General features: G+C 49.4%; 1 protein-coding gene across 5 annotated transcripts in view; it reads left to right on the top strand.

The window, feature by feature from the left end:
• The window catches only part of LOC119374811 (SH3KBP1-binding protein 1), a 739,328-nt gene that overhangs the window by 356,087 nt on the left and 357,444 nt on the right, over positions 1-25,797 (top strand). For all 5 annotated transcript variants that reach the window (XM_049411036.1, XM_037645000.2, XM_049411037.1 and 2 more), the window contains one exon: positions 9,941-10,056. In XM_049411036.1, coding sequence (XP_049266993.1) covers positions 9,941-10,056 — 116 coding nt within the window. The remainder of the gene's footprint in view (positions 1-9,940; positions 10,057-25,797) is intronic.

Genomic DNA, 25,797 nt, shown 5'->3' with positions numbered 1-25,797 from the left:
ATCACCTTCCTAAAGGGCTGCCTTGAACGAAGCCCTGTTGGCAATATTGGCTTCGTGATTGCCTAACCAGAGACTGACGATGCCGGCCAAGTAAAAGCTTACATAAGTCAGCTTAGCTCCATCGTCCCACTTGTTTCCTGCGCTCACCCTCTGGTGAGTAGCCAGCCAGTCCTCAACGTCTTGATCGTCAGTGCCGCTGAATGTCAGAGTGTGGCAGCACGTTGGGACATGCAGGGGCTGAAATCTGGGAGGTACCTTGGGTGGTGAATTCTTCTGGCATTGCTGATGCTGAAGTTAAGGTGCGTCTTTGTAGTTCCAGCTTCAAAGACTACCCAGCAACTCCACCAAATTATAGGAAGGTTTACTTGCAAGATGAACAGCCTGGGTAGAAAAGCGTCAGTCAGTGTCACGTGCTGTCCGAGCTCTTTGTCTTCGTCTTCTGTGCCTATCAGATTCTGTCTCTCTTCCGCACTACACTGGCAGCATCATGGAGACCTCAGTGTCTGCGAGGGGCTACCTCTGAAGGGAGTCCGCAATGTAGTGCCTTTCGCTCTTCTGCGTTTTCTACTGGACCTCATTCATGACGAGCACCCAGGAATGCAAAGCCATCGCTCGAAAGTCCATGGGGTGGCCGGGAGTCATCAGACACATCGAGGTGCTTGTCTCTAATGAAATCCAAGGTATGAAGGAATCCCGTCTGGTCGGGAGGAGGCATTGAAGAAAAGGAATAAACGCCGACCACAATAAAAACCCTTTAGAAACAAACAAGACGTTTCGGCTCCCGCATGGGAGCCTTGTTCACAAAGAAGTGTAAAGTCAGTTACGGTTCAATAGGTGCCGCAAGCATCGCGCATACACGTGAGGAAAGTTTCCGTCGTTGCGGTTGAGTGTGCGCTCTGTCGTCTGTATCATCAAGGATTCCAGATTAAGACGCGAAGACAATTTTCTTTCTTTTTCAATGATGCTGGCGCTGTCCCAATCGATTACGTGGCCAGTCGATTCATCGTGTTCTGCCAAAGCATTAGATGCAGTGTTCTTTTTCTTGACGTTGTAGCGGTCTTGTTTCACTCTCTGCTTGAAATTTCCCGTCTCGCCCACGTAAACATGATCGCATCCAACACAAGGGATGCTGTATACCACTGCGGGAAAGGTACCCCATCGATGTACCGGACCTTCGAAGGCTTTTGAAGTTTTGTTTCAACAATATGTATTTCGTCTTCGAGGGCACATTTTACAGGCAGGTGCACAAAACAGCGATGGGGGCCGCTGTATCAGTTACAGCCGCCAATTTAACGATGGAATTGGTTGAAAAATGTTCCCTGAATTCTTTTACCCCGAAGCCAAAAGTTTTTCTTCGTTATGTTGAGGATTGTTTCAGCATAATTAAGAGGGACACTCTCCCAGCCTTCACGAATCATCTGAATAACATCAATCCAGCTATTAAGTTCACTGTCGAGGAAGAACAGCATGGCCAATTTCCTTTCCTTGACGTACTGGTCAAGCGCAACAACCATGCATTATTGTTTTGCGTGTATAGAAAAGCCACTCACACTGGCCGTTTGTTGAATTTTAATTCTGTGCATCCAGCCTCCCACAAACGGTCAGTTGTTTCTTCACTTCTGCTTCGAGCAAACCGCATCTGCTCAGACCCAAAAGACGCTTCGGCTGACGTAATGAAGGCGCATCACGACCTTACTTCTAGTGGGTACCCGGATTCTTTTATTCGCTCTGTTGAAAACGGACTGTCATGCTCTGCACGTCATGTTGATGCGCCCCCAAAAAAGCGAGCAGCGGTACCATATGTGCCTAGAATCAGCGAATCTTTGGCCCGGGTATTCAGCAGATACAACGTGCAAATCGCCCATGTTCCAGCCAACAAACTAAAACACTCGCTGGTGAATGTGAAAGAAAAATTGGCAAAAGAAAAGTATCCCGGAGTGGTATACAGCATCCCTTGTGCCGGATGCAATCATGTTTACGTTGGCGAGGCGGGAAATTTTGAGCAGAGAGTGAAACAACACCGCTACGACGTCAAGAAAAAGAACACTGCATCTAATGCTTTGGCGGAACACGCTGAATTGACTGGACACGTGATCGATTGGGACAGTGCCAGCATCATTGAAAAAGAAAGAAAATTGTCTTCGCGTCTTAATCTGGAATCCTTGATAATACAGACGACAGAGCGCACACTCAACCGCAACGACGGAAACTTTCCTTATGTGTATGCGCGATGCTTGCGGCACCTATTGAACCGTAACTGACTTTACACTTCTTTGTGAACAAGGCTCCCATGCGGGAGCCGAAACGTCTTGTTTGTTTTTAAAGGGTTTTTATTGTGGTCGGCGTTCATTCCTTTTCTTCAATGCTAGCCTCCAACTTCACCAAGTGTGCAGAAAGGTGCGCCCAATATGCAGAGCCAATGATGCCTTCTCAAATACCTAGTCTTCGCTGAGAGGAAGTTGGAGTAGACGTTTTCCACATGAAGGGTCAAGATTGTGTTGCTTGTTGACTATAGATCACGCTTCCCCGAAGTCATCAGTCTGAATGAAGCAACTCTGGACGTTGTGCAGCATTGCAATTTCTCGTATGCGGACAACTGTGTCGTTGGTACCGAGATGTCAGATGAGACGCTGCCGGAAAATGTCTGATATTCTGGTGACAACAGCAGATCTTGACATGTAGATTCATCAAGCTATTTGCCTTCCACGAAGGAGGTGCTGGATGCCATTGACGTTTAATGTTGCGCCGCCGGCTTGCTAGACGATGGTGAAGTGTCGTGTTGATTGATGATGATGACCTATGAGCATTAAGCGTTGCTTTCCCTTATGAACAAGCAACGGAGGAAAATAACTCAGTTTTTTGCCACTAAATAAATATTTTACGTGATGTCCACCTCCACTTCTCTCTTTCTTGAATTTGTGTGTTTAATTTTCCAATTTTCAGGTTAAAACTGCATACAGTAGAAGCCTCTTTCTAATGAAAATTTTGTAGCATTTGTTCATTTCTTTATATCTAAGTTTAACTGTATTTAGTTCGTAACTCTCTCAGTTAGGGAAAGAATGTTGTTTCTAAGAAGGCGCATGAAAGGTTTCATATTTTAAAAGTGCTAGTAAAAGGCCCTAGTAAATATAGTACCATATTTACTCACATAATCATTTCATTCATGTAGTGACCACGCCCCTAGGTCTGTGACCAAGATAAGTTTTTTTCTTCTTGCATAATGATCACTCCTCATACTTGCCAATGTGGCAATGACAGGTATTATTGTAGATGCTGCCATCTAGAACAAGCCAGGCGAAGCTGGTGACAGCGTGTGCTCGAGGTGCGCGTGGCGCGTGGCTTGGCTCCTAGGGGAGAACGCCATTTGGAATAAACCAGTGTCCATGTAACTCAGCCTCCTGCCTTCTCGCTCGTTTCTGACGACGTCAATGTGGTGTCAGAAGAACAGGTGCTACCAGTGGACATCGGCTTCTAGTCATCGTCCTTGCGAAGGACGCCGCAAGCAAAAAAGCACCGGTGAGCTGCTCCCTATGCGCATACTCTCGGAACTCAAGCAGAGTGACCTTCTAACGTTCTAGGTCACGGCGTCATTCGTTATTCAACCGCCGGATGCCTTCAACTTTTCGTCGCCGAACAAGTGGCCGAAGTGGAAACAGGGTTTTGAACGTTTCCGAACCTCTTCAGGCTTGTGCGTGAAGCCCGAGCAACATCAAGTAGACGCCCTGCTCTACATCATGGGTGAGCAAGCCGAGGAAATCTACGCCACCTTCGCTTTATCTGAAGAGAACTCCAAGAAATTTGACGCCGTCGTGGAGCAGTTCGACAAGTATTTTATTCCGCGATGCAACGTAATCTTCGAACGAGCCAGATTCAACACCAGACTGCAACAAGATAGCGAGTCGGCCGAAGATTTCGTCACTGCGTTTCACACGCTTTCGAAAGATTGTGAGTTCGGTGCTCTTCGAGAGGAGTTCGTGCGCGACCACCTCGTGGTTGGGATAAAAGACAAGCAGCTATCCGCCAGGTTACAGCTCGACGCGGAGCTCACACTACAAAAGGCTCTCGATTCCGTCCACCAGATTGAGAGTGTCCGTCAGCAACAAGCGGAGCTCCACCAGGAAGTGCCATCTTTGAACAAAGTTGCATCCGGTGCGCAGACCAGTCGACGTGCTTCAATGCAAGACAAAAGCGGTAGTTATCTACGCGGGGCAAGCAAGCCATCTTCACCCTCCGGTAAAAACAGAGAGCAGAAACCGTGCCGTTGGTGTGGTCAAGAGCGTCACTCTCGCACTCTCTGCCCAGCACGCTCGGAAGTCTGCAGGAATTGCCAGAAGAAAGGTAACTATGCCTCCGTATGCATGTCGTGACGCCTCGATTGTGTCGAAACCGAGCACGGAACTTTAGAAGCAGGATTTCTTGGAGCAGTCAAGACGACGGATGCTGGAAACTGGGAAGCAACAGTCTTGGTTCAAGGCCAGCCAGTAGACTTCAAAATTGACACTGGTGCCGACGAAACCGTCCTCCCGACGCACGTATTCCAGATGCTCAAGGACAGGCCGCTTCTATCAGCTCCTCCTCGTCAGCTGCATGGCCCAGATGGAAAGCTTCTTCCAGCAGCAGGAGTGGCACAACTCCAGCTCATCTATAAGGTTGAGAGCTGGGCTAGTTGGTGACTGATCAGTCCCAGTCCCAGTTTGTCCCAGTCGAAAGTGCGCTACCTAACCATATAGGCATAATGTCCAGCTCATCTACCGCAACCACGCGACTACTCAGGATATATACGTCCTAGATGAGACCTGCACTCCGTTGCTAGGCAAGCCAGCCATCAAAAAGCTACAGATGCTGACCTTCGTAAACGCTGTTGCCGACAAAGTGAACCCGAAAGAAGAATTTCCAGCGGTGTTCCAAGGACTCGGCAAGCTGCTCAAAGAACACAGGATTCAGCTTCAACCAGGAGCAAAAGCTTTCGCACTCAGCTCCCCGAGGCGCATCCCAATTCCATTGTACGAGAAGAGAAAGTTGGAACTTCAAAGGATGCAGAAACTCGGTGTCATATCACCTGTTGATGAGCCGACCGAGTGGTGTGCACCAATGGTAGTCGTCCCAAAGCCCTCCGGAGACGTGAGAATATGCGTCGACTTTACAGAGCTGAACCGCCACGTTCTCAGAGAATGGCATCCTATTCCTTCCGTGGAGCACACTCTCGGACTTCTTCATGGAGCTAAGGTGTTCTCCAAACTTGATGCCAACTCTGGATTTTGGCAAATTCCACTTTGTGAACAATCAAGGAAACTCACCACCTTCATCTCACCTTTTGGGCGCTTCTACTTCAACCGACTACCATTTGGCATTGCGTGAGCTCCTGAGCGCTTCCAGAAGCAGATGGCGTACATTTGACAAGGCATTAGTCGAGTTGTCTGTCACATGGACGACTCCTCATCTGGGGTTCCAACAGCCATGAGCACAATGAGACACTCCGAAATGTGCTGCAGGCACTTGCAAAGGCTGGAGTGACACTGGACGACAGCAAGTGCGTGTTTAATGTTCAACGCTTTGCATTCCTTGGACACTGGCTCGATGAAGACTGAATAAGACCCGACAAAAAGAAGGTTGAAGCCATACTGAAAATGGAGAGTCCCAAAAACAGGACTGAGCTGCAGAGAGTTCTCGGAATGGCAACATACCTTGCGAGATTCGTTCCCAATCTCTCTGATATTCTGCAGCCACTCACACTCCTGTTGTCAAAAAAGCAAGAATTTGCTTGGGGTGCTCCACAGGAGCAGGCATTCAACAGGTGGAAGTCTGTGCTCTCATTTCGTCCTGTCCTTGGAGTCTACGACCCATCAAAAGAAACAGTCGTCACCGCCGACGCATCATCCTTCGGACTGGGAGCATTAATCCAGCAGAAGCAAACGAATGGCAAGTTTTCTGTCATCGCTTATGCCTCGAGGTTGCTCTCAGAAACCGAGAAGTGCTACGCTCAGATTGAAAAAGAGGCTCTTGCTTTAGTCTGGGCATGCGATAAATTCAGCGATTACCTTGTTGGCAAGCTGTTCAAGCTAGAGACGGATCACAAGCCGTTGGTTCCAATCTTCACTTCGAAGAGTCTTGACGACTTGACGCCTAGATTACAGCGGCTAAAGATGAGAATGATGCGATATCGATATGAGGTTGCATACGTTCCAGGCAAAGAACTTCTAGCCGCAGATGCACTTTCGAGAGCGCCTCTGCGAGAGACGAAAGACAGCGACCTCGAAGAAAGCGTTGAAGCTTTCCTGTGCTCTATGACAACCTTTATTCCGATAAAGCAACATTGCTTACAATGGTTAAAGGCATCCCAACAAGCAGACCGTTTTGCACACAACTTCGTCTGCTGTGCGAGAAAGAATGGCCCTCCAGGAGAGGCTTAGGACTTAACCTAAAACCCTTCTGCGACCACCGACACCAGCTCACTGTCGAGAATGATTTACTCCTCTACGCCTTGCGAGTTGTCGTCCCCGACTCATGCCGGAAAGAAATCCTACGATTCTTGCACGAAGGACACTTTGGCATGACAAAGACATTTGCTCGAGCCAGAGACTTTGTCTGGTGGCCCACCATAGGATCTGACGTCTCGTCCCTGGTGAAGCGATGTCAGCAATGCATCGAAACAAGAGTCAACAGGAAAATGCCACTAATAAGCTCCGAATTCCCTGAGAGGCCTTGGCAACACATTGCGATGGATTTGTTTCACTTCAAGAACCAGTGGTGGTTGATAGCTACAGACTATTATTCAAGATACCCCGAACTAGTTCGACTTGAGAAGCTCACTTCCGCAGCCGTAGTCAACCACTGCAAGTCCATTTTTGCACGCCACGGAATTCCCGAGGAAGTGGTTTCCGAAAATGGCCCGCAGTTTTCGTCGACTGAGTTTTCACTCTTCGCCCAAGACTATGGTTTCAAGCACATTACATCTAGCCCTCACTATCCTCAAAGTAATGGACTTGCAGAGGCTGCAGTGAAAATCAACAAGGCATCCATGACGAAGACCAAGGACCCTTACCTGACACTTCTAGCTTACAGGTCGACTCCTTTGAAGAATGGATATAGCCCTGCCGAACTGCTCATGGGTCGTCGGCTGAGATCCAGGCTTCCTCTTTGTTCCACCAAGCTGACACCCCAATTGCCAGATCAAGACAGCCTTCGGAATTTTGAGGAAAGATACAGAAAACGTCAAAGGAAAGACTTCGACAGACGTCACAGAGTCCGCGACTTGCCGGAACTTCTTTATGGAGATGCCGTGTGGGTGACAGACCTCAAGAGCAAAGGGCAGTACAAGCCCCAGCCGATAAGCCTCGATCTTATTGGGTCAACACCGACACTGGTGCTGTACGTAGAAACCGGACACAGCTAGTTCCATATTCCCGAAGTCACAACAACACAGATAGCGCCAGTACCAGTGATTGTGCTATAGACACTCGCTCGCGTTGCCAGGACACTTCCCAAGGGCATACCAGAAGTGGCAGGTGCGTGAAGCCGCCTGCTGCAGCGAACTTCGCTTGATTGCATTGGGAGATGTTGTAGATGCTGCGATCTAGAACAAGCCAGGCGAAGCTGGTGACAGCGTGTGCTCGAGGTGCGCGTGGCGCGTGGCTTGGCTCCAAGGGGAGAACGCCGTTTGGAATAAACCAGTGTCCACGTAACTCAGCCTCCTGCCTTCTCGCTCGTCCCTGACGACTTCAACAGGTATATCCATTGTGAGGGTTATGATGGCATATATGCATTGTTTTGGGAGGTGGCGACTGTGCAAAGCAGAATGGTGTCATCTTCCTTTTTACTGCATTGTCACAAATGCATTATACACACCTGCCTTGAAAGACTTATGCGCTTGAGGGCGGCACTATCCCACATCATTTCTCTAACGTTAACGTTAGATGCACCATACTTCGAAACAGTCAGCAAGGATGTGCGTAGAAGCACGGGAACAAGAGCATCGTTAATTCTCTCACCTGTGTCACCTTTGTGTTGCCACATGTAATGCGTGACTCGCTGACGCAGGGCTCTGCTTTGTTGTTGCTAAGCTACCAATGTGGTATGGGATTGCACAACTCACTTGGCTTGACCACCAGCTCGTCTGAGCTTTGCAATAAGCCCTTCTTCTCTTTCATGGCATATTGTAAGATAGAGGTTGTATGGCCGCAGCAATAAATCTCTCGAAAAACTGCACTAACCCCACTGTGAAAAGAAAATGACGACTAAAATGTTATGCTTCGAAGACACCCAACAGCTTTCCTGAGGGGCCACCGAAGGGGAGTCTTTATTTCTGCCTTTATTCAAAGTAACACTGCCACTGTGTTTGTGTGGGGCCTTTGTTATTTAAGGTGATGTGTGTTATATTTAATCTTAGTGAGGAACTCTGAATAACACATAAACAGACATGCGATTTTTTGCTGGGTCATGCCTACCAACCATATGGCAGCTGTTTTAGGCACCGTAGTACGTACACAGGGTCATCATGCACTCAAATATCAGAAACGTGCAAGTTTAGTTAAATTTTCTCATAGAGTTTCATACTATAAAACCTAGAGGGGAATCTGGCGCTAGTGTCTAAGCAGGCTTCTTGAGCAGTGCTTCCACCACCATGGGAATGATGGGAAGTACAAGCTTCGGATCTGCTTCGGATGGATTAGGTTCTTGAGATTTGCGTTGCTTGTTTGCTCAGTGTAGAACAAAGTGATATGAAATTATTTTCAATTAGAACGTGGTTCATTCTTTCGTACATAAAACTTATTACAAAAAGTTTGCGTGACCCTGAGATGGGAGTGAAACCTGGACAATTTCAACCGCGAGGGTATGCGTTGCTCTGCAATTGTGTTCCAGGTTTGGCATCACAGTACAATCAATTATTTTCTTTACAACACCTAAAACAAACACGCTTGTTTTTCCCTCGAAAGTACGCATTATCTATTTATGGAAATAACAGTACTGTATTGAGTGAGAAACATTTAACGTGTCATCTGCTGCGATGCCAGGTGCGTCTGTCCAAGTGGTCTGCCTCCAACGCATCTCTCGTTTTGTTGTGAAGTCAAGTCAGAGGAGCGTGACGGTGCGTCCACTTAGCTTTGCTGTTGTTTTTCAGCCGATTTGAATGGGCTTTCGCAAGATGCGCTTATCAAACCAACGTGAACTCTATGCAATTTCCTACACTGGCATGGGACGCTACATCTATGCACAGTGGTGGCTGCACGATCCTTTGCTAAGACTGTCATATACAACCTGTAAAGCTGCAATGTCACAGCAAACCAAGAGATCTAGCGGTCTTCAGCCTCTTCGAACAACAAAGGTACTGCTTGTGTGCTCTGCAACGCATTCCACTACCCACGCGTCCCGAAGAACGAAACTGAAACTGTAGAAAAAGATCCGTAGACAGTTTACTAGCTAACGCAATCCACTCTGAAGCCTGTACTTCCCATCATTCTCATGATGGTCGAACGATCGCAGCGCCCGTTTCCTCTCTAGGTTATTGTATTAAACTCTATTAGTTTTGAACGTCAATTGCACTGCGTAACGATTTTTATGTCAACTTCGCCATAGTACATCAGTGTCATGTAATAAAGCGTATTAAGATTGGCAAGTGGCTGCTAGCTGTCATGGGATATAGCACATTTTGTCTCTTAATTACACAAGCGGCACACGCTGTGTAACTGACAGTACCAGTATGATTGGCAATGTCTGAAAAATTTACCGGCAATAATTGAGTGAATGTAACAATCCTGAAATTTTCTTTTGTTGTGCCTTTCTTGCCCCCCCCCCCCTCCCTCTTCTCCCCCGCCCCCCTTCCTCTTCACCCCCCTGGCCTATGAATCTCCCATTGTTGAGGTTCTCAGGTTGGCAGGTATGGTATTGCCTTGTCTGACATTTGTGCTTGACTGTGAGCGATGCTTGTGTTCTTTGTGTTAAGGTGTGTTCCACCTGAGTGTTCCTGTGGACAGCCTGTTCTTCATTGGGAGCCAGCTAGTTGCTTTGAGTCACCTGGGCAAAGTGGGTGTTTGGCACGCCATGACTCAACACTGGCAGGTACTGTGCAGTGCTGATATTGCAAAAAAGAAGAAGGAGAATGCTGTCTGATTGATTGATTGATGATTGATTGATTGATTGATTGATTGATTATTTCATTAATTGGGTTGTCTAAAGTCCTAGAACAAACTGGAGTCTCTTTAAAGGGGTACTGACACCTTTTTTCGAAGGCAAGTTTACTCTGCCATACAAATCTCCTGTATTCAGAGACGACTGAGCAAGTGTAAAGCTCAGCAAATGCTGATAAGGTATTTTATTTGATATTAAAGTCAGTTTTTCCATGGCGCACCTATCGCGACATCGACACTAGCTTGACGTCAGGCTACAGTACTAATTGTGGTGACTTCCCCGCCACGGTGGTCTAGTGGTTATGGCGCTCGACTGCTGACCCGCAGGTCGCGGGATCGAATCCCGGCCGCGGCGACTGCATTTTCGATGGAGGCGAAAATGTTTGAGGCCCATGTACTTAGGTTTAGGTGCACGTTAAAGAACCCCAGGTGGTCGAAATTTCCGGAGCCCTCCACTACGGCGTCTCTCATAATCATATCGTGGTTTTGGGACGTTAAACCCCAGATATTATTATTAATTCTGGTGACATCACGCAGCGGTCTGGCTAGTTCTGATGACGTCAGGTACCAAAACTTCCAAGATGGCCACTTGTGCGTCACCAAAACATTCAAAATTTCCCGCTTGTGCGTCGCCAACGGAGCCACGGTACGGAGTGGCCGTGGAAACGTCGCTATGTATTGTGCGAGCACGTGGCGAGAAACTCATACCGTGTTGTGACATCAGGGTACAGTAGGAACCGAAACTAGCTTTTAAAAACATAATGCAATTACTTTTTCAGGGTGCACTCACGCTTAGCACTACCTTTCCAGGGCTCTTGAGGGCTTGGGCTTTCATTTGATGCAAAAAAACAACTGAAAATGTTTGTGTCAGTACCCCTTTAAGACGCTTGTACAAGTACTCCTGTGAAATGGTAACTAACTGGAGATGTTTAAATTTCACCCAAAGTTTTCTACATAAATTTTGTAGGTATAAAAGTCTGGCACGGTGCTCGTGTGTTGCCTTTAGATAATGCCAACAAACCCGGGAGTCATTATATAAATCATACGTAAGATCAGTGCTGGAATACGCGTGCTGCCTGTGGGACCTTCAACAGCATCAAACAAAGATTAGGAAAAGTTCAGTCCATTGCGGCAAGATATGTGCTTAATATACCCATATATGACAGACAGTTTAGTGCAATGAAATCCGAGGCGATATTAAAATGGAAGTCTCTGCAGCATCGAAGAACGTCATTTTGACTGAAGCTATTACACAGCATATATTATTTTCATACTCGAATTCCCCGTGACGGATACATTAACCGGCCTCACTACACATCAGCAAGCAAAGATCACGAACACAAGATAAGGCAACATAAATACAATACATCGTCCTTCAGCAACTCTTTTTTTTTTTTTTTTGAGAACTATCAGTCAGTGGAATCGACTTCCTTCCACAATCGTCTAATGGCACTTTCTTTTCCACAATCAAAATGATTGAATCTTTCGACCACTAAGCCTTGAAGAAATCATGCCTGGTAATCACCATGATCTGTACTGTATCCCATTTGTAAACTGTGTTGTTTTCTTTCCTTTGCATTTTGTACTGTACTATTTCCCACTGCTGCGCCTTCTTGTAATTATTCTTCGCATTGCCATTAACTATTATCATTGTGCTTTCTGTTTTTTTATCTCATTTTCCCAATACAGTCGAACCCACTCATAATGATCCCAGATATAACAATCTATCGGTTATAACGACCATATTTCGGTGCACTTATGTTTTTCCTATGCTACTCATCGAAATTTGAGGAGAACTTTTGCTTTGCCTAGTTGGTATTGCTTACTGCATGACATACTGCCGCTTTAAAAAAACATACACAGAAGAGAGACATGACCAGGACGGCATATGGGCTCTTACCCATGGAAATTGTGTCCACATATGGCGAACATTTTTCAAAGCCTCCTACTTTTACAACACACACTTAAGACATGGTCACGGTAAAAATATGGCATATACGAAGAAAAAAAGTTAAAGCAGGTCTTCTAAAGCATGAGAGGCGCACTGGAGCGCTGTATGCTCGCGCGTGCCCCGTTCCAGTTTACTTGTGACGAAGATGACTTAGATCGGCGAGCACTGCTCGCTGATTTCAGACGCTGCGAGCGAGGTCGCTGATTTCAGACGCTGCGAGCGAGGTCGCTCACTTTCCTGGCATTTCTTAAGTGGCAGAATGGCAGTGATGAATAAAAAAAAAAAAAGCAGGGAATAGGAGGCATCATGAAGCCTTGTGGTCAGCTTTCGCACGGCAAACTTTCCTGGCGCTGTTCTCTGCAGCTATGACCGCCTACGATGAACCTATGCCTTGGAATGCAAGAAGCCATAAAATGCAATAAGCGATGATCGCGATAACTTTTCAGCGCTTAGAAGTTCACTTCGTCGGCGCCACAATGTGCTGCAAAATGTCTTCCGTCTTTTTGGTATCGGCAGAGACTGGCTGATCAATCAATATGACTTCCGCGCGATTGCGGCGATGCCTTCATGGATAAGCATCAGAAGAGAGCGAAGACGATGTGGCAGCCGGTGATGAACGTGCCATTATGACTTATCGCCGACAACCTTATCACAGTCATCTGCAGCTATCGGGTCGGCTGCACATGTGGCGTACACTGTTCGGATTAACGTGGTACAAGCAGTACAAGCATGCGATACTGCTTTTTGCAAGTTCGCTGCCGCCGCCCCGTGCGAGATAAAGTGCGCGTCGCTTCGTAGAAACGAAAGTATCTCGCTGGTGTTGAGCGGCACGGGCACCGAGAAACATGGATGCACTTACAACGAGCGTATACTACGTGTTTTATTAGGCGACAAACCAAACGTGCGGCGCCTGTTGTGCAGGACCGTCAAAGCATCGCGGAGATGTAGAGTGCACGTTGCTTGCAAAAGTATATTGTTACATGTAGCCGGAACAAGTGGAGCCAAGACCCGAGCTCATTGCGAACACAACATGAACTGTTTATTCCTTTCCAACTGCCCCAGCCCTGCTCTCCTCACTCCCCCTTCTGCTCGCAGCAGTCGGTGGCGCTAGTAGGCGGCGGCGCTACAGCTGGTGCAGCACATAATATCATTTGTGACACTCCTCCCCTTTAGTTCTTGTCATGGAGAATACCTGTTCACAGGGCGTCTTGTTCGGTCACTTTTTTCGCAGTTGAACACGGCTTCCTCCTATCTGAATGACTGCTTGTGGTAGTCCAGTTCTGTGGTGGGACTGACTTTGTGGCTGTTCTGGCTCAGCAGCTGCTCCTGCAAGCTCCACAGGCTCTGTTGCCTGCTGCTCAGCTGCCTGGTCTAGAGGAACATTCTTCGCAGGTGGTGGGTCTAGAGAGACAGGGTTTGCAGGTGGCGGCGTCTGTACGAGGCTGGGGCGACTGTGGTCCCCATGTCTGGGCCATACAGTTCCATCTTGTGATACAACCTCCGATGAGGCGCAGCTCATAGGACCGCTAACAGAAGCAGGTACCCTTGGTGGGCCTGATCGGAAGTTTCTGGCGAACACTGGGGCACCTGGGTCCATTATTGGTGCAATGCGGCAACCCTTGTTCGCATGTGGTTTTTGCGTTATCTGCTTCAGTTGAACAGACTATCGAATACTTGGGTGCATTACATCCAAGGGTGTCTTGATTCTTCTCCCCATGAGCAACTCGCACGATGCATGGCCTGTTACTTCATGAGGCGTTGAACGGTAGTGGAAGAACACTCTGGCCACTTGTGTCCTGAATTCACCCAGTGTGCTTTTCTTCAGTTTATCTTTGATATTCTGTACCACCCGCTCTGCAGCCCCGTTGGAAGCAGGGTGATAAGGAGGCACCAGCGTGCGACGGATGCCGTTCCTGTTCAGGAAGTATCCAATTGAGTACACACGTGTGTCAGTGTCTCAGCAGACAGTGATGCTTATTATCAGTAGCATGCTTTTATACATTTGTGGCATGCACAGTGCTGCCATTTTGCTACATGCTACACGCTCATTTTTTAACAAAGGAAAAACATTGTTATTTACAAGTTAAACAAAGAGCAACTTAACAGGTTAATTTATATAAGGAAATTGTTCATCGTAGTTCAAACGGCAAGGTTGTTGCCTCTCCCCTGTCGACCTGCATGCCATGGGGCTGGTAGAAGTGGCACGAACAGCCTGCTCATCCGGAGACTGTGGCTGCGCCCGTAGAGCTGCTGGCATCACTCTCTTCCTTCTGCATGGTGTGTCATTGGATTCTAGAGGGGGACCTCCACCCGTTTCACTTCTTCCTGCTGGCACGCACACGTGTCACTGCTTTCCAGTGGCACACCCACAGATGTATCGTTGCTTTCCGCTGGCATGCGCACAGATGTTTCGCCGCTTCCCGATGGCGATCCCACTAAAGTTTCACTGCTTTCTGAAGATGAGCATACTATGGTCGAGGCTTGGGCTAGTTGGTTCATGGTTAAACAGGGGAGAAAGCAGCGCAAAATTGAGACAGGACACAAGACGAAGAAGGCACGACAATAGCGCTGACTTACAAGTGATTTTATTTTGACATGTGGGCACATATATATGGTGTGTATATGGTGTATAGTGTTGAAACTCGGGCAGTGATGTACGAAGGTTTCGGTGCATCAAAAGCTCTGCAGGTGACCTGCCGTCTTCAAGTGGTAATTTTCTGTAGTTTTAAGAGCCCCAGCCAGAAGTCATTTGCTGCTCCTGCTTTCTTCATCAATTTCCTGATGACCTGGTCCTTTCTCTGCGATGCCATTTGATCTAGGAAAATGGGGGCTGGAAATAACATGTTCAGTGTCAAACATATGGGAAAAATCTTTGAACTCTTTCGCGTGAACTGTGGCCCTCCCTTCATGCAGAGCTGCTTGGGTATCTCGTATCCAGTAAAAATGCATGATAGCTTTCGGACTACTGCTCTTGCAGTAATTTCTTGAAGCTCGTCAAAGTCCGGAAAATTTCAATACGAGTCATACACAACGATATAATGTTTTCCAGCATATTCAGACAAGTCTGCTCCTACTCGCTTCCATGGGTGATCAGGTGTATCCCGTGAAAGCAACGGCTTGTTGGCTTGTCTGTACGCATGTACAGTCGAACCTCGTTAATACGTACCCACTTTAAGCGTACTAACGGTTAAAACGTAGTTGCGACGAATCCCCGACCGAGTCTCATAGAGCCTAATGCATTCGCTGACCGCTTAAGCCGTAGTGCTTCACCCTACGCCTCTCGGTTAGCGCGTACCCTGCGTACCGCGATAACCTTTTGTGTCATAAAATTTTACTGCGCCGCTGAACTTCCCAACGCCACAATGTGCCGCCAAAGGTTCTTAGTCTTTTCGAGAAGTGCGTAGATCGGTCGATCACCAATTCCGACTTCCGCGCGATTGCGTCGATGCCTTTGCGGGTAAGCATCAGGAAAGAACGAAGGTGAGGCGGCGGCCACCGACGAACGCGCCAACATGACTTATCGCCGACAACCTTATCACAATAAGTATCTTCAGATATCTGCTCGGGCACGCGTGCGGCGCAGCACTGCTTTAAGCCTACTGCACGCTTTTAATAGGCGACAACCTGAACGCGCTGGGCCGCCGATCGCTGCCGCCTCGTTGTGCAGGGCCGTGTTCAAGCGCGCGCCTCTTTGTAGAAACGAAAGCAGCTCGCTGTTGCGGAGTTGAGCGTTGCTGGTCGTGGGTGACGAGAAACCTCTTTGCATAGACGCTATCACGCTAAACGCACGCGTACAGTACAGCAAGCGTTAAATAATTAATTAATATCTGGGGTTTAACGTCCCAAAACTACGATATGATTATGAGAGACGCCGTAGTGGAGGGCTCCGGAAATTTCGACCACCTGGGGTTCTTTAACGTGCACCTAAATCTAAGTACACGGGCCTCAGGCATTTTCGCCTCCATCGAAAATGCAGCCGCCGCGGCCGGGATTCGATCGCGCGACCTTCGGGTCAGCAGTCGAGCGCCATAACCACTAGACCACCGTGGCGGGGCGGTACAGCAAGCGTAGCGCTGTTGTAACCATACTACACGCTTTTATTGGGCGACCACCCAAACGCGCTTCTGTCCACTGCCAGGACCGCTAGAGCGTCGCGGAGTGCGCATCGCTTGCAGGAAGTTCGTCATCGCCACGTTAACCGAACAAGCTCATCTGTGCTCATCGCCGCATCTGTGCACGGTCTGGAGCGAAGTGGGTACGAAGAATACTCCCACGACAAATGCGCGCGTGCGGTATGTTGTGTAGGACAGGAGCGCGGCGTAACCCGCGGCGGGCCGACGGAGAGGCCGAACAACGGGAGGGCGCGCGGAGTGAAGACGCAGAGACCAAGCTTCGGCGAGACTGACGGGAGACTGCTCTCCCGCGTTTATTGCAGGCGGTTTTAAGGAGAGAGAGGAAAGGCTATTGGTCAGCGAGGCACGGGTCACATGACCGGCATGACCACGCCGGATTGGTGGTAGCACAGAGGCATGGCAGAGACCCAGCTCCCCCCAGTAGCATGAATAGAAAGCACAACAGCACTGGTGTCTCAGCATGGCACCAGGGGTCGCACGACACAACATCGTCCCGCCCTGGGAAGAATTGCATCCTTATACAATTGTAACTGTGGTACATCAGGAACCACTAAAAAAATCACATTCAAGTTCCCCTAAAGATGGCACCTGCAATACGCAGAAGTTCAGTCCTATATGTACATATTACAACCTATGTTACACACACACAAAAAAAAAAGTCACTTCACCACGCCAACACAAGTGCCAGCTTGCACTATGCACGAAAAGTTCACACAGACACACTAGACCTCTGCGGCTATACTGCGGGCCTCTAAGGCAGTATAGCCCCAGAAGATGCGGACTACTTTAGTCTGTGATGTAGTCCTTCAAGTGGGCTGGGGTCTTGCGCGTCCGCTGTGGGCGACGTGACCCAGGCCCTGCAGGAAGACTTTGAGAGTTGCGGCTGTCGGGAGCCGACTTTGAAGACCCGTCCCCATCTCTCCCAGAAGAACTTGGCGGATTGTGGCTGCCATGAGCCAACTCTGAAGACCCATTCCCATCACTCCCAGGCAAAAAACTTTGTGGGCTGCGGCTGTCTTGAGCCGACTTTGAAGACCCATTCCCATTTCTTCCCTCCCCCGTGTTGGAATTTGGTGCATTTACTGTAGGTGAGGAGGAACAGCCAGGACTTTCCTCCTGAAGTCCCGATGGTTGATCCTGGGTCGCAGGCATCGGAGTGTGCACTTCAGCTGGTGCGCCGTCGCACTGGGCAGCCGGGGCACTAGGAATGGATTGCTGAGGCAACAGCTCTGTATTGGAAGTAGAGGGAAGATTACCCAAGTCATCGTAACAAGAGAGGAGATCTGCATCAGTGATGGGCTCAGAATGAGGCATTAACGGAAGGGATGCTGTAGCTACATGTGGAACGAGCGTTAACTTTGAAGCATTCCACTTCCTGCCATCGCTGAGGAGGAATGTGGACGGATTGACTTGTTGTAGGACTGTAAGGGGTTTGCTGAACCTGAATGGACCTTTCGTATGTAGCTTAACCTTTACCTTGCCGCCTACTTTAATCCGAGTTTGTTTGGCGCCCTTGCGCACATCTACATAGGACTTAGTATTCTGCTGCTTTTGCTGAACCTTTTCACGAAGTGCTGAAGGAGAGGTTTGTGGCAAACCCGGAAGCTTATGTTTACTGATGTCTAAGGTTGATCGCGGTTGGCGACCGTGAAGCAGAACAGCTGGTGAACAACCAGTAGTAGAATGAGGAGTGATCCTGTAAGACCCTAAGAACTCTGTAGTGCTCTGAATGACATCTTTCTGTTGCATTTAGCTACCTGAATGTGTTCCTTGAGAACACGGTTAAATCTCTCTATTAGCCCGTTTGCCTGCGGGTAATAGTTGGATGAGAAGTGATGGACAATGCCTCTTTCCTTTAAGAAATCGTGAAATTCTCTGGACGTAAACTGGGGTCCATTATCTGCAACTAAGGTTTCAGGGAGACCTTCACGGCTGAAAGCAGCATTGAACAGCTTCATGACGTCTTGCGTCGTGATTGAATTGGTAAAAAGGACTTCAGGCCACTTAGAATAATAATCCATTAAGGTGATAGCATATGTAGGGTTAGGAGCTGTACGCAGAGGACCTATGATGTCCATACCTATCTGCTGCCATGGCTGCTCAGGCCACTGTACTGGCTGAAATGGAGGTGCTGTAGTTTTAGCGGACTTATCAGCGAGCTGACAGATGTGACATTGCTTTACAAACTCTTCCACACACCTATCCATGTGAGGCCACCAATAGCGCTCACGTAGCAGCTGCTTAGTGCGAACAATACCCTGATGCGACTCATGGGCTAACTGCAAGAAAATCTGTATTAGGACATTTGGAATAACTACACGTTCGCCCCGCATCAAGAGTCCGTCAACGAAAGAAAGCTCTTCCTGTACGTGGAAGTAGGACATCAGTGCCGTGTCTAGAGTTTTTTTTCTGGGGCCATCCTCGAGTTACGTAGTGAATGACCCGTTGCAATGCTTCATCAGACGCAGTAGCTGCCTGAACAGTCTGCTTGTCGACTACAGTGGTTACAAGGGAGACAATGTCCTCTTCCTGAACAGTGGAACTATCATTTTGTAATGGAAGTCTCGACAATGCATCAGCCACACGGTTCTCAGACCCTTTGTAGTACTCTATGTGGAAGTTGTAATACATTAGCCTGGCCGACCACCTGGAGATACGGAGAGGACGTCTGCCCGAGTTACCTGCCGCTAGCAGGGCAACTACTGCCTGGTGATCCGTCCTGAGCGTGAAATGCCTTCCCCATAGATAGACGTGCCACCTCTCACATGCAAATAGACATGCTAATGCTTCTCTCTCGCCCACAGAGTACTTTCGTTCTGCAGGGGTTAAGGTCCTAGATGCAAAGGCGATGGTGTGTAACTGAGAACCGACAAGTTGCTGTAACACTGCACCCAGACCAACATCAGAAGCATCTGTCGTAACAACCACTGGCAATGAAGGGTCAAACATTTTTATAACAGGAGCACACGCAAGGCGAGCTTTCGCTTGTTCAAAGCTGCGTTGCGCATCTTCTGACCAAGAGAATTGTTGGCCCTGTCTGAGCATGTTGCGGAGTGGCTCAACGAGATCTGCGTAGTGGTGAAGGAATTTTGCGTAATACCCTGTAAGGCCAAGGAAGGACTGAAGGGTTTTCAGGCACGTAGGAGGAGGAGCATTAAGGATTGCCCGAACTTTGCTTTCCATGGGCGATATACCCTCTGCAGAAATTTTATGCCCCAAGAACGTTAACTTCTTCACCGCAAAAATGCATTTATGGTTCAGTTTCATGCCACTCTGCGCAATGCAGGTTAACACTTTCTTCAAATTTGTATCATGCTCAGACTTTGAGCTTCCCCATACTAGTATGTCGTCCAAGTAACACGCAACATTGTTACAGCCTTGCAAAATACTAGACATCATTCTTTGAAATACCGCAGGTGCGGAGGCTAGACCAAAGCATACTCTTTTAAAACGAAACAATCCTTCATGTGTAATGAACGTAGTTAAATCTCTACTAGATTCCTCTAGGAGCAGTTGGTGGTATGCTGATGCTAAGTCCAATTTTGAAAAGTATGACGCACCATTCAACATTTGCAGCAGTTCATCCACATGGGGCAGTGGGAACCCGTCGACGACGATGGCCTTGTTCGGTTCTCTCAGATCGACGCAGAGGCGGATGTCCCCGTCCTTCTTACGGACGACCACGAGTGGCGACACCCATTCGGATGCCGACACCCGCTCGATGACGTCGTTGTCCTCGAGTCGACGCAGCTCGCTGGCGACTTGTTGCCGGAGCGCCAGAGGCAGGCGACGTAGCTTGGCGGACTCTGGTACGATGTCCGGCCGCCTCTTGACCCGGTGGACGTAGTCCCTGACAAGTCCCAGCTCCCCGTCGAACAGGTGCTCGAACCCCGGAGGCACACCTGCAGGAAGCTGCGAGGAAACGGGTGAAGCCAGACGACACGTTAGCGTTGCGCCGTCGATCAGGAGTCCCAACTGCTGGATGGCGTCGAGCCCCAGCAGTGAAGTGCCGTGTGCGGTCACGTAGAAGGTGACAAAGGCCCGCTTGCCATGGTGCTGCAAGTCTGTGCGGAAATACCCTAGGACCGGTATGCGGTGCTTCGAAAAATTCTGCAGTTGGATAGACGTTTGGAGCATTCGGTGCTTCGAAGCGAAAAGCATGTCGAAGTCCTTCTTGGTCATTAACGATGCAGTGGCTCCGGTGTCCACCAGCAATGACATGTGGCTATGTCGTCCGACGATAACAGGGATGCGCAAGTCTCTTGGGCTAGTCGGCGCAGCTTGCACGGACAGGACTGTGGTCGTGCCGGAGTCAGCGTCTTGGACGGGGGCAACTTCTTGCACCGACGCTTGCCGTTTACGGCAGACTGCCGCGAAATGCCCCTTGATGCGTCAAGATTGGCAAGTTTTGTTTTTTGCCGGACAATTTCTGGAATTCGCCAAATGCCCTGACTTGCCGCAGCGAAAACAAGGGCCAACTAGAGGCTTGGAAGCAGGCTGACCATCTTGGCCGCGAACGCCGTCCTGGAGGCGCGCTGACGAGCCCGCGTAGCCATCTTGGACGCGGCCACCCGAGTTGGGGGGGAAGCCGCCGCCATGTTGAGTCACATGCGGGGCCGCCGAGGAAGCCGACCCGCCATTTTGTGAAGCTGCTGCGTAGCCACGTGCGACGCGCTGGACGCTACCGCCGTCCCCGGCGAGCGAGCCGAGTAGCCGTTCATTCTCTCCGAATGCCGCGTTGGCTTTGTTGAGCGCCTCCAAGTCGCGTCCAACTTCTTCGGCTTTCTGCAGCGTAAGGGCTTCCCCGTACGACAGTAGCTTGGCCCGTACATGTGCGTTGGCGACTCCGTGAATTACTTGGTCCCGCACTCTGTCGTCGTAAGTGGCGCCAAACTTGCACGAGAGGGCTTTCTCTTTGAGAGCTGCGACGAATTCGAGGAAGGTTTCGCCGGGCAGTTGTTCGCGGCTCGTGAATAGGTGCCGCTCGGCTAGCACGTTAGTCGTCTCGGCAAAGAGCCCGTCTAGGAATTGTAGCAACGTGTCGTACTCCGTCGCCGCCGCCGCTTCCGTCGTCGACACCGCACTTGTGCCCAACGCCACCGGCATGCTGGCTGTGTGTGGAGCATTTTGGACGCCTTGAGCTTCGAGCTGCTCCTGCGCGGCGAAGTATTTCCGCTGGCCCTCGACACCGAGCGCGCTGAGAAGTGCTGACGCGCGTCTTTCGTCCTCCCAGCCGCTTCCGCCGGCCGCCTTCAGGTGTACCTGGAAAATTTTTTTCTATTTATGCCACGGAATAGGAGGCGTGCCGGGCACGTCGAGGAATGGAGGAAGGTTGGCAAAAAGGGCCGCCATGTGTGCAGGAGGTAGGCAGAAGGCTCAAGCAGGAAATTGGCGTCGTAGAGGGAGCCGGAGCGGGAACAAGAAAAGTCAGGTCGACGCCAATGTAGCAAGCAGGAAGGACAAAGCACCGACGTGCAGGAGAAATGCGACTCGAGGTGAGTGTCACTTACGTCGTGCTCTTCCTGGCGTCGCCTGTTGAACCGGGTTCAGTAACTCGTCGCCATGTGTTGTGTAGGACAGGAGCGCGGAGTAACCCGCGGCGGGCCGACGGAGAGGCCGAACGACGGGAGGGCGCGCGGAGTGAAGACGCAGAGACCAAGCTTCGGCGAGACTGACGGGAGACTGCTCTCCCGCGTTTATTGCAGGCGGTTTTAAGGAGAGAGAGGAAAGGCTATTGGTCAGCGAGGCACGGGTCACATGACCGGCATGACCACGCCAGATTGGTGGTAGCACAGAGGCATGGCAGAGACCCAGCTCCCCCCAGTAGCATGAATAGAAAGCACAACAGCACTGGTGTCTCAGCATGGCACCAGGGGTCGCACGACACAACACGGTACAGCAAGCGGGACCGGCAGTGACGGCGCGAGCCGAGAAGGCGACGCGCTGCACGCAACTAGCCAGGAGACGATTGGCTCCACGCAGCCGTACCGCGTTTCACTGGAACTGTGTCAGTTTTCATATAGTAGCAGATCGCGGTAGAGACGCACACACATATATCGCGGAAAGCCGACACTTTCCGTTCTGTCGCTATGTTGGTCATTGCGCATACCGGACCCTGTAACAGTTCCGAAATGCTCCTTGGCGTCGCCAACGCGTGCTATCGGCACTATCGGACGGTCGTGCGAGAGTACGAGAATCTTTTCTCCAGTTTGGCAAAAACAAAGAAAAGGCCTTGCAGTGGGCACTTTAGGCAATATTTGCTGTGTGCACTGTATTTATTGCTTTGCTGGCGGCGATTGCGTATGCGAGGAGATGAAAATTTTTACCTGGTGGTTAATGCGTACTACCGTTTAGTGCGTAGTTATGCGGCGTTCCCGGCAGGTACGCATTAACGAGGTTCCACTGTAATTTGCAGGAAGGGCACCGCTCAATCATAGCAGTTATGTTGTCATTCATTCGAGGCCAGTACATGAGCTGCCGCGCTCGAGCTTTTACACTTTCCAATGCCCAGGTGACCGCGGTGCAGGCGCTCTAACATTTGTTTGTGCATTGAAGTGGGAATGACAACTTTTGTCCCTTTGAGCAGTATGCCCCTGACAGCAGATAACTCATTTGCGCATCTTTTCAGCTCACCTTCGATGGGCTGCGAAGCTTCCAGTCTTTTTATCACGATCTGCAGTTCAGGGTCTGTTGCGATAGCCTCAGCTAGCTCTGCCATTGTTTTAGGACTTACTCGATCAGACAAGATGCTTATAGCATGAATTTCAACATCCTCGGAGGAATCTTCTGGCAATTTCTGTCCCTGAATGCGAGAGAGCATGTCCGCTATTATCAGCTTCTTCCCAGAAACGTGCTGCAACTTGTAGCTATATTTTAACATGCGCAAGAAAAGTCTTTGCAGTCTTGGCGGTATATCACCGAGCCCCTTTTTAGAAATGGCTATCAAAGGGCTGTGATCAGTTTCTATGACTATCTGCCTGCCCACGACTAATTCGCTGAACTTTTTGCACCCAAAAAATTACACCATCTCCCACTAAAGGGAATCATGTGGGGATGCGAAACAGCGCATGGGTCGACTTAAAGTTCCGTTCATCACGGGCACCTTGCCTGATGTTAACGCGTCCTTGCAAGTGGAGCACACCATGAATTCACTGTGGTTGCTGTTGCTGTTACTCGTCCCGAACTCTTGTTGGAGCACGCCACGCGGGTTCATCGCCACGCCACGTGGGAGCATGTGCGTTCATCGCGCGTCTGCAGAATATCGTTCCCCAACGCCATCACGTGATTGCTGAGAGAGTGTAAGGGGGAGAGGCCACAGCGTCTTACCCAGCCCCTTGCACAGGCCCGAACGCGCTAGCGCGTGCCAGCGTGTTCTGACTAGGATACAGTGCGTTGGTTCATCGCGCATCTGCAGAATCTCGTTCCCCGACGCCATCACATGATTGCTGAGAGTGTAAGGGGGAGAGGCCACAGCGTCTTACCCAGCCCATTACACAGGTCTGAACGCGTTAGCGCATGCCAGCACACATGGTTTTGTCTGCGTTACGCCAAGCTAGGACAGCATACGGCAGCCCGGGCCCCTAAAGTGCTCTGCACGTATCACCATCAAGGCGGTCGAACAACAAGAGGAAGTAGACTTCTCCTTGGCGCGAGCGCACGCTCTGCACGTATCATCATCAAGGCGGTCGAAGAACAAGAGGAAGAAGACTTCTCCTTGGCGGGAGCGCATGCTGCGCCGCGGCTGCAGCGCGAGTAGGCGCATGCGCAGTGGAGCGTGGACGCCACCGCTGGACACTGCCCCGAGCAAAAGCTGCTTCGCATCTAAATCAATGCTCAGTGCTTCTTTCTCTGTGTGTGCGTACCTACGCTCCGTGTCTGTTAGCATTTTGGAAGCATAGCCTGCCAGATACCATTCTTCACCGTGCTTTTGAAAAAGTGCAGCTCTTATAGCGAAAGCCGATGCATCAGCGGAAAGCTTTGCAGGCATTGAAGCATCGTATATTGCAAGAACAGGAGCTTTCGTAAGCATTTCGCATAAAAGATTCCATTCCCTGTCATGCTCGTCTGTCCCTTAAAAAATGACATCGTCTCGCAGCAAGGCATGAAGCGCTTTGGTGCGATTGGCCAAGTTTGGCAGATACTTAGAAAAGTAGTTCACAGCGCCTAAGAGCCTTTGCAGGTCTTTTTTCGTTGAAGACATAGGGCGCATCACGATGCATTTCACTGCACGCATTTCACTAGGCTGTCGTTTGGTTCGATTACAGAAGAGCTGATTTTGTCACCCATGAAGTATACTTGGGACGTTGCAGTCGTGCACTTACGAGCGTGGTCTGAAAAGTTCTCGGCCTGATGTAGAAAAAAGCATTTTGGACCTTCAAAGTTATTTTTATTTGTCAACATAGTCTTCTCTCAACTCTACACACTTGGTCCATCGATATTCCAGAGCCAGGATTCCGTCCTTAAAATGACTTTGTGGAAGTCCTGAAAAGTACTCATCCACAGCAGCAATCGCTTCTTCATTTGATGAAAAACGTTGCCCACCAAGAAAGATTTTGAGTTTTGGGAACAGGTGGTAGTTCGACGGGGCCAAGTCAGGAGAATAGGGTGGATGCTCCAACAATTCGTACTTCAAATCGTGAAATTTAGCCATTGCAAGATGTCCTTTGTGCACCGGTGCATTGTCCTGATGAAAGATGATTTTCTTCTTCTGCAAACCTGGTCTTTCCTCACGAATTTTCTGATTCACTTGAGTCAAAAGGTCAGAATAATACTCCCCAGTTATGGCTTTAGCCTTTTCAAGATAATCCACAAGCAGAATGCCTTTAGCGTCCCAAAAAACAAAGGCCATCACCTTTCCTGCAGAGGGAACTGACTTCGCTTTCTTTGGTGTAGAGGACCCGGCTTCAGTCCACTGCTTTGATTGTTGTTTCGATTCCGGTGTGTAATGGTGAATCCAAGTTTCATCCATTGTTATAAATCTGCGCAAAAAGTCCGCTGGATTTTTGTTATGCAGCTCCAAAGCACGCTGTGACATCGTCATGCGGTTGCGTTTTTGCTCAGGAGTAAGGATGCACGGCACCCATCTTGCACAGAGCTTGTTCATGTGTAGTTTGTTATGCAAAATGTGACATACACGTTCCACTGAGATGCCAACAGCCTCGGCAATTTCACGCAACTTCACTCCAAAACCATATCGTGCACACGGTCAATCAATTCAGGAGTTGTTGCACTTTTTGGGCACCCTTCGCGCGGGTCATCTTCAATGCTCTCTCCCCCCCTCTTAAACTCAGCAGCGCATTTCTTGACCGTGGAATATGAAGGTGAATCTTGCTTGTAAACTTTAACAAACCTTTGGTGAATTTCATTCGGAGGTAAACCTTCTTTTACAAAGAACTTTATCACCGCACGGTGCTCAAGCTTCTGCATGCCTTCAGGTGCTTCACACTACACCCACTGTGATCGACGGGTCAAAGCCAAACTGCTAAGCGGCACGACATAGCCTTTCACCTGAGACTTGCAGAGACATGTACGAACATGCACATGAGTGCTGCAAGTTCTAGCTCGCGTGATTCTTATTGAGGCCGAGAAC

Source organism: Rhipicephalus sanguineus, chromosome 11, assembly GCF_013339695.2.
Source record: "Rhipicephalus sanguineus isolate Rsan-2018 chromosome 11, BIME_Rsan_1.4, whole genome shotgun sequence".
Classification (NCBI taxonomy): domain Eukaryota; kingdom Metazoa; phylum Arthropoda; class Arachnida; order Ixodida; family Ixodidae; genus Rhipicephalus; species Rhipicephalus sanguineus.
The sequence above is the reverse complement of the archived record's forward strand: the minus strand, read 5'-3'. Positions and strand labels throughout refer to the sequence as shown.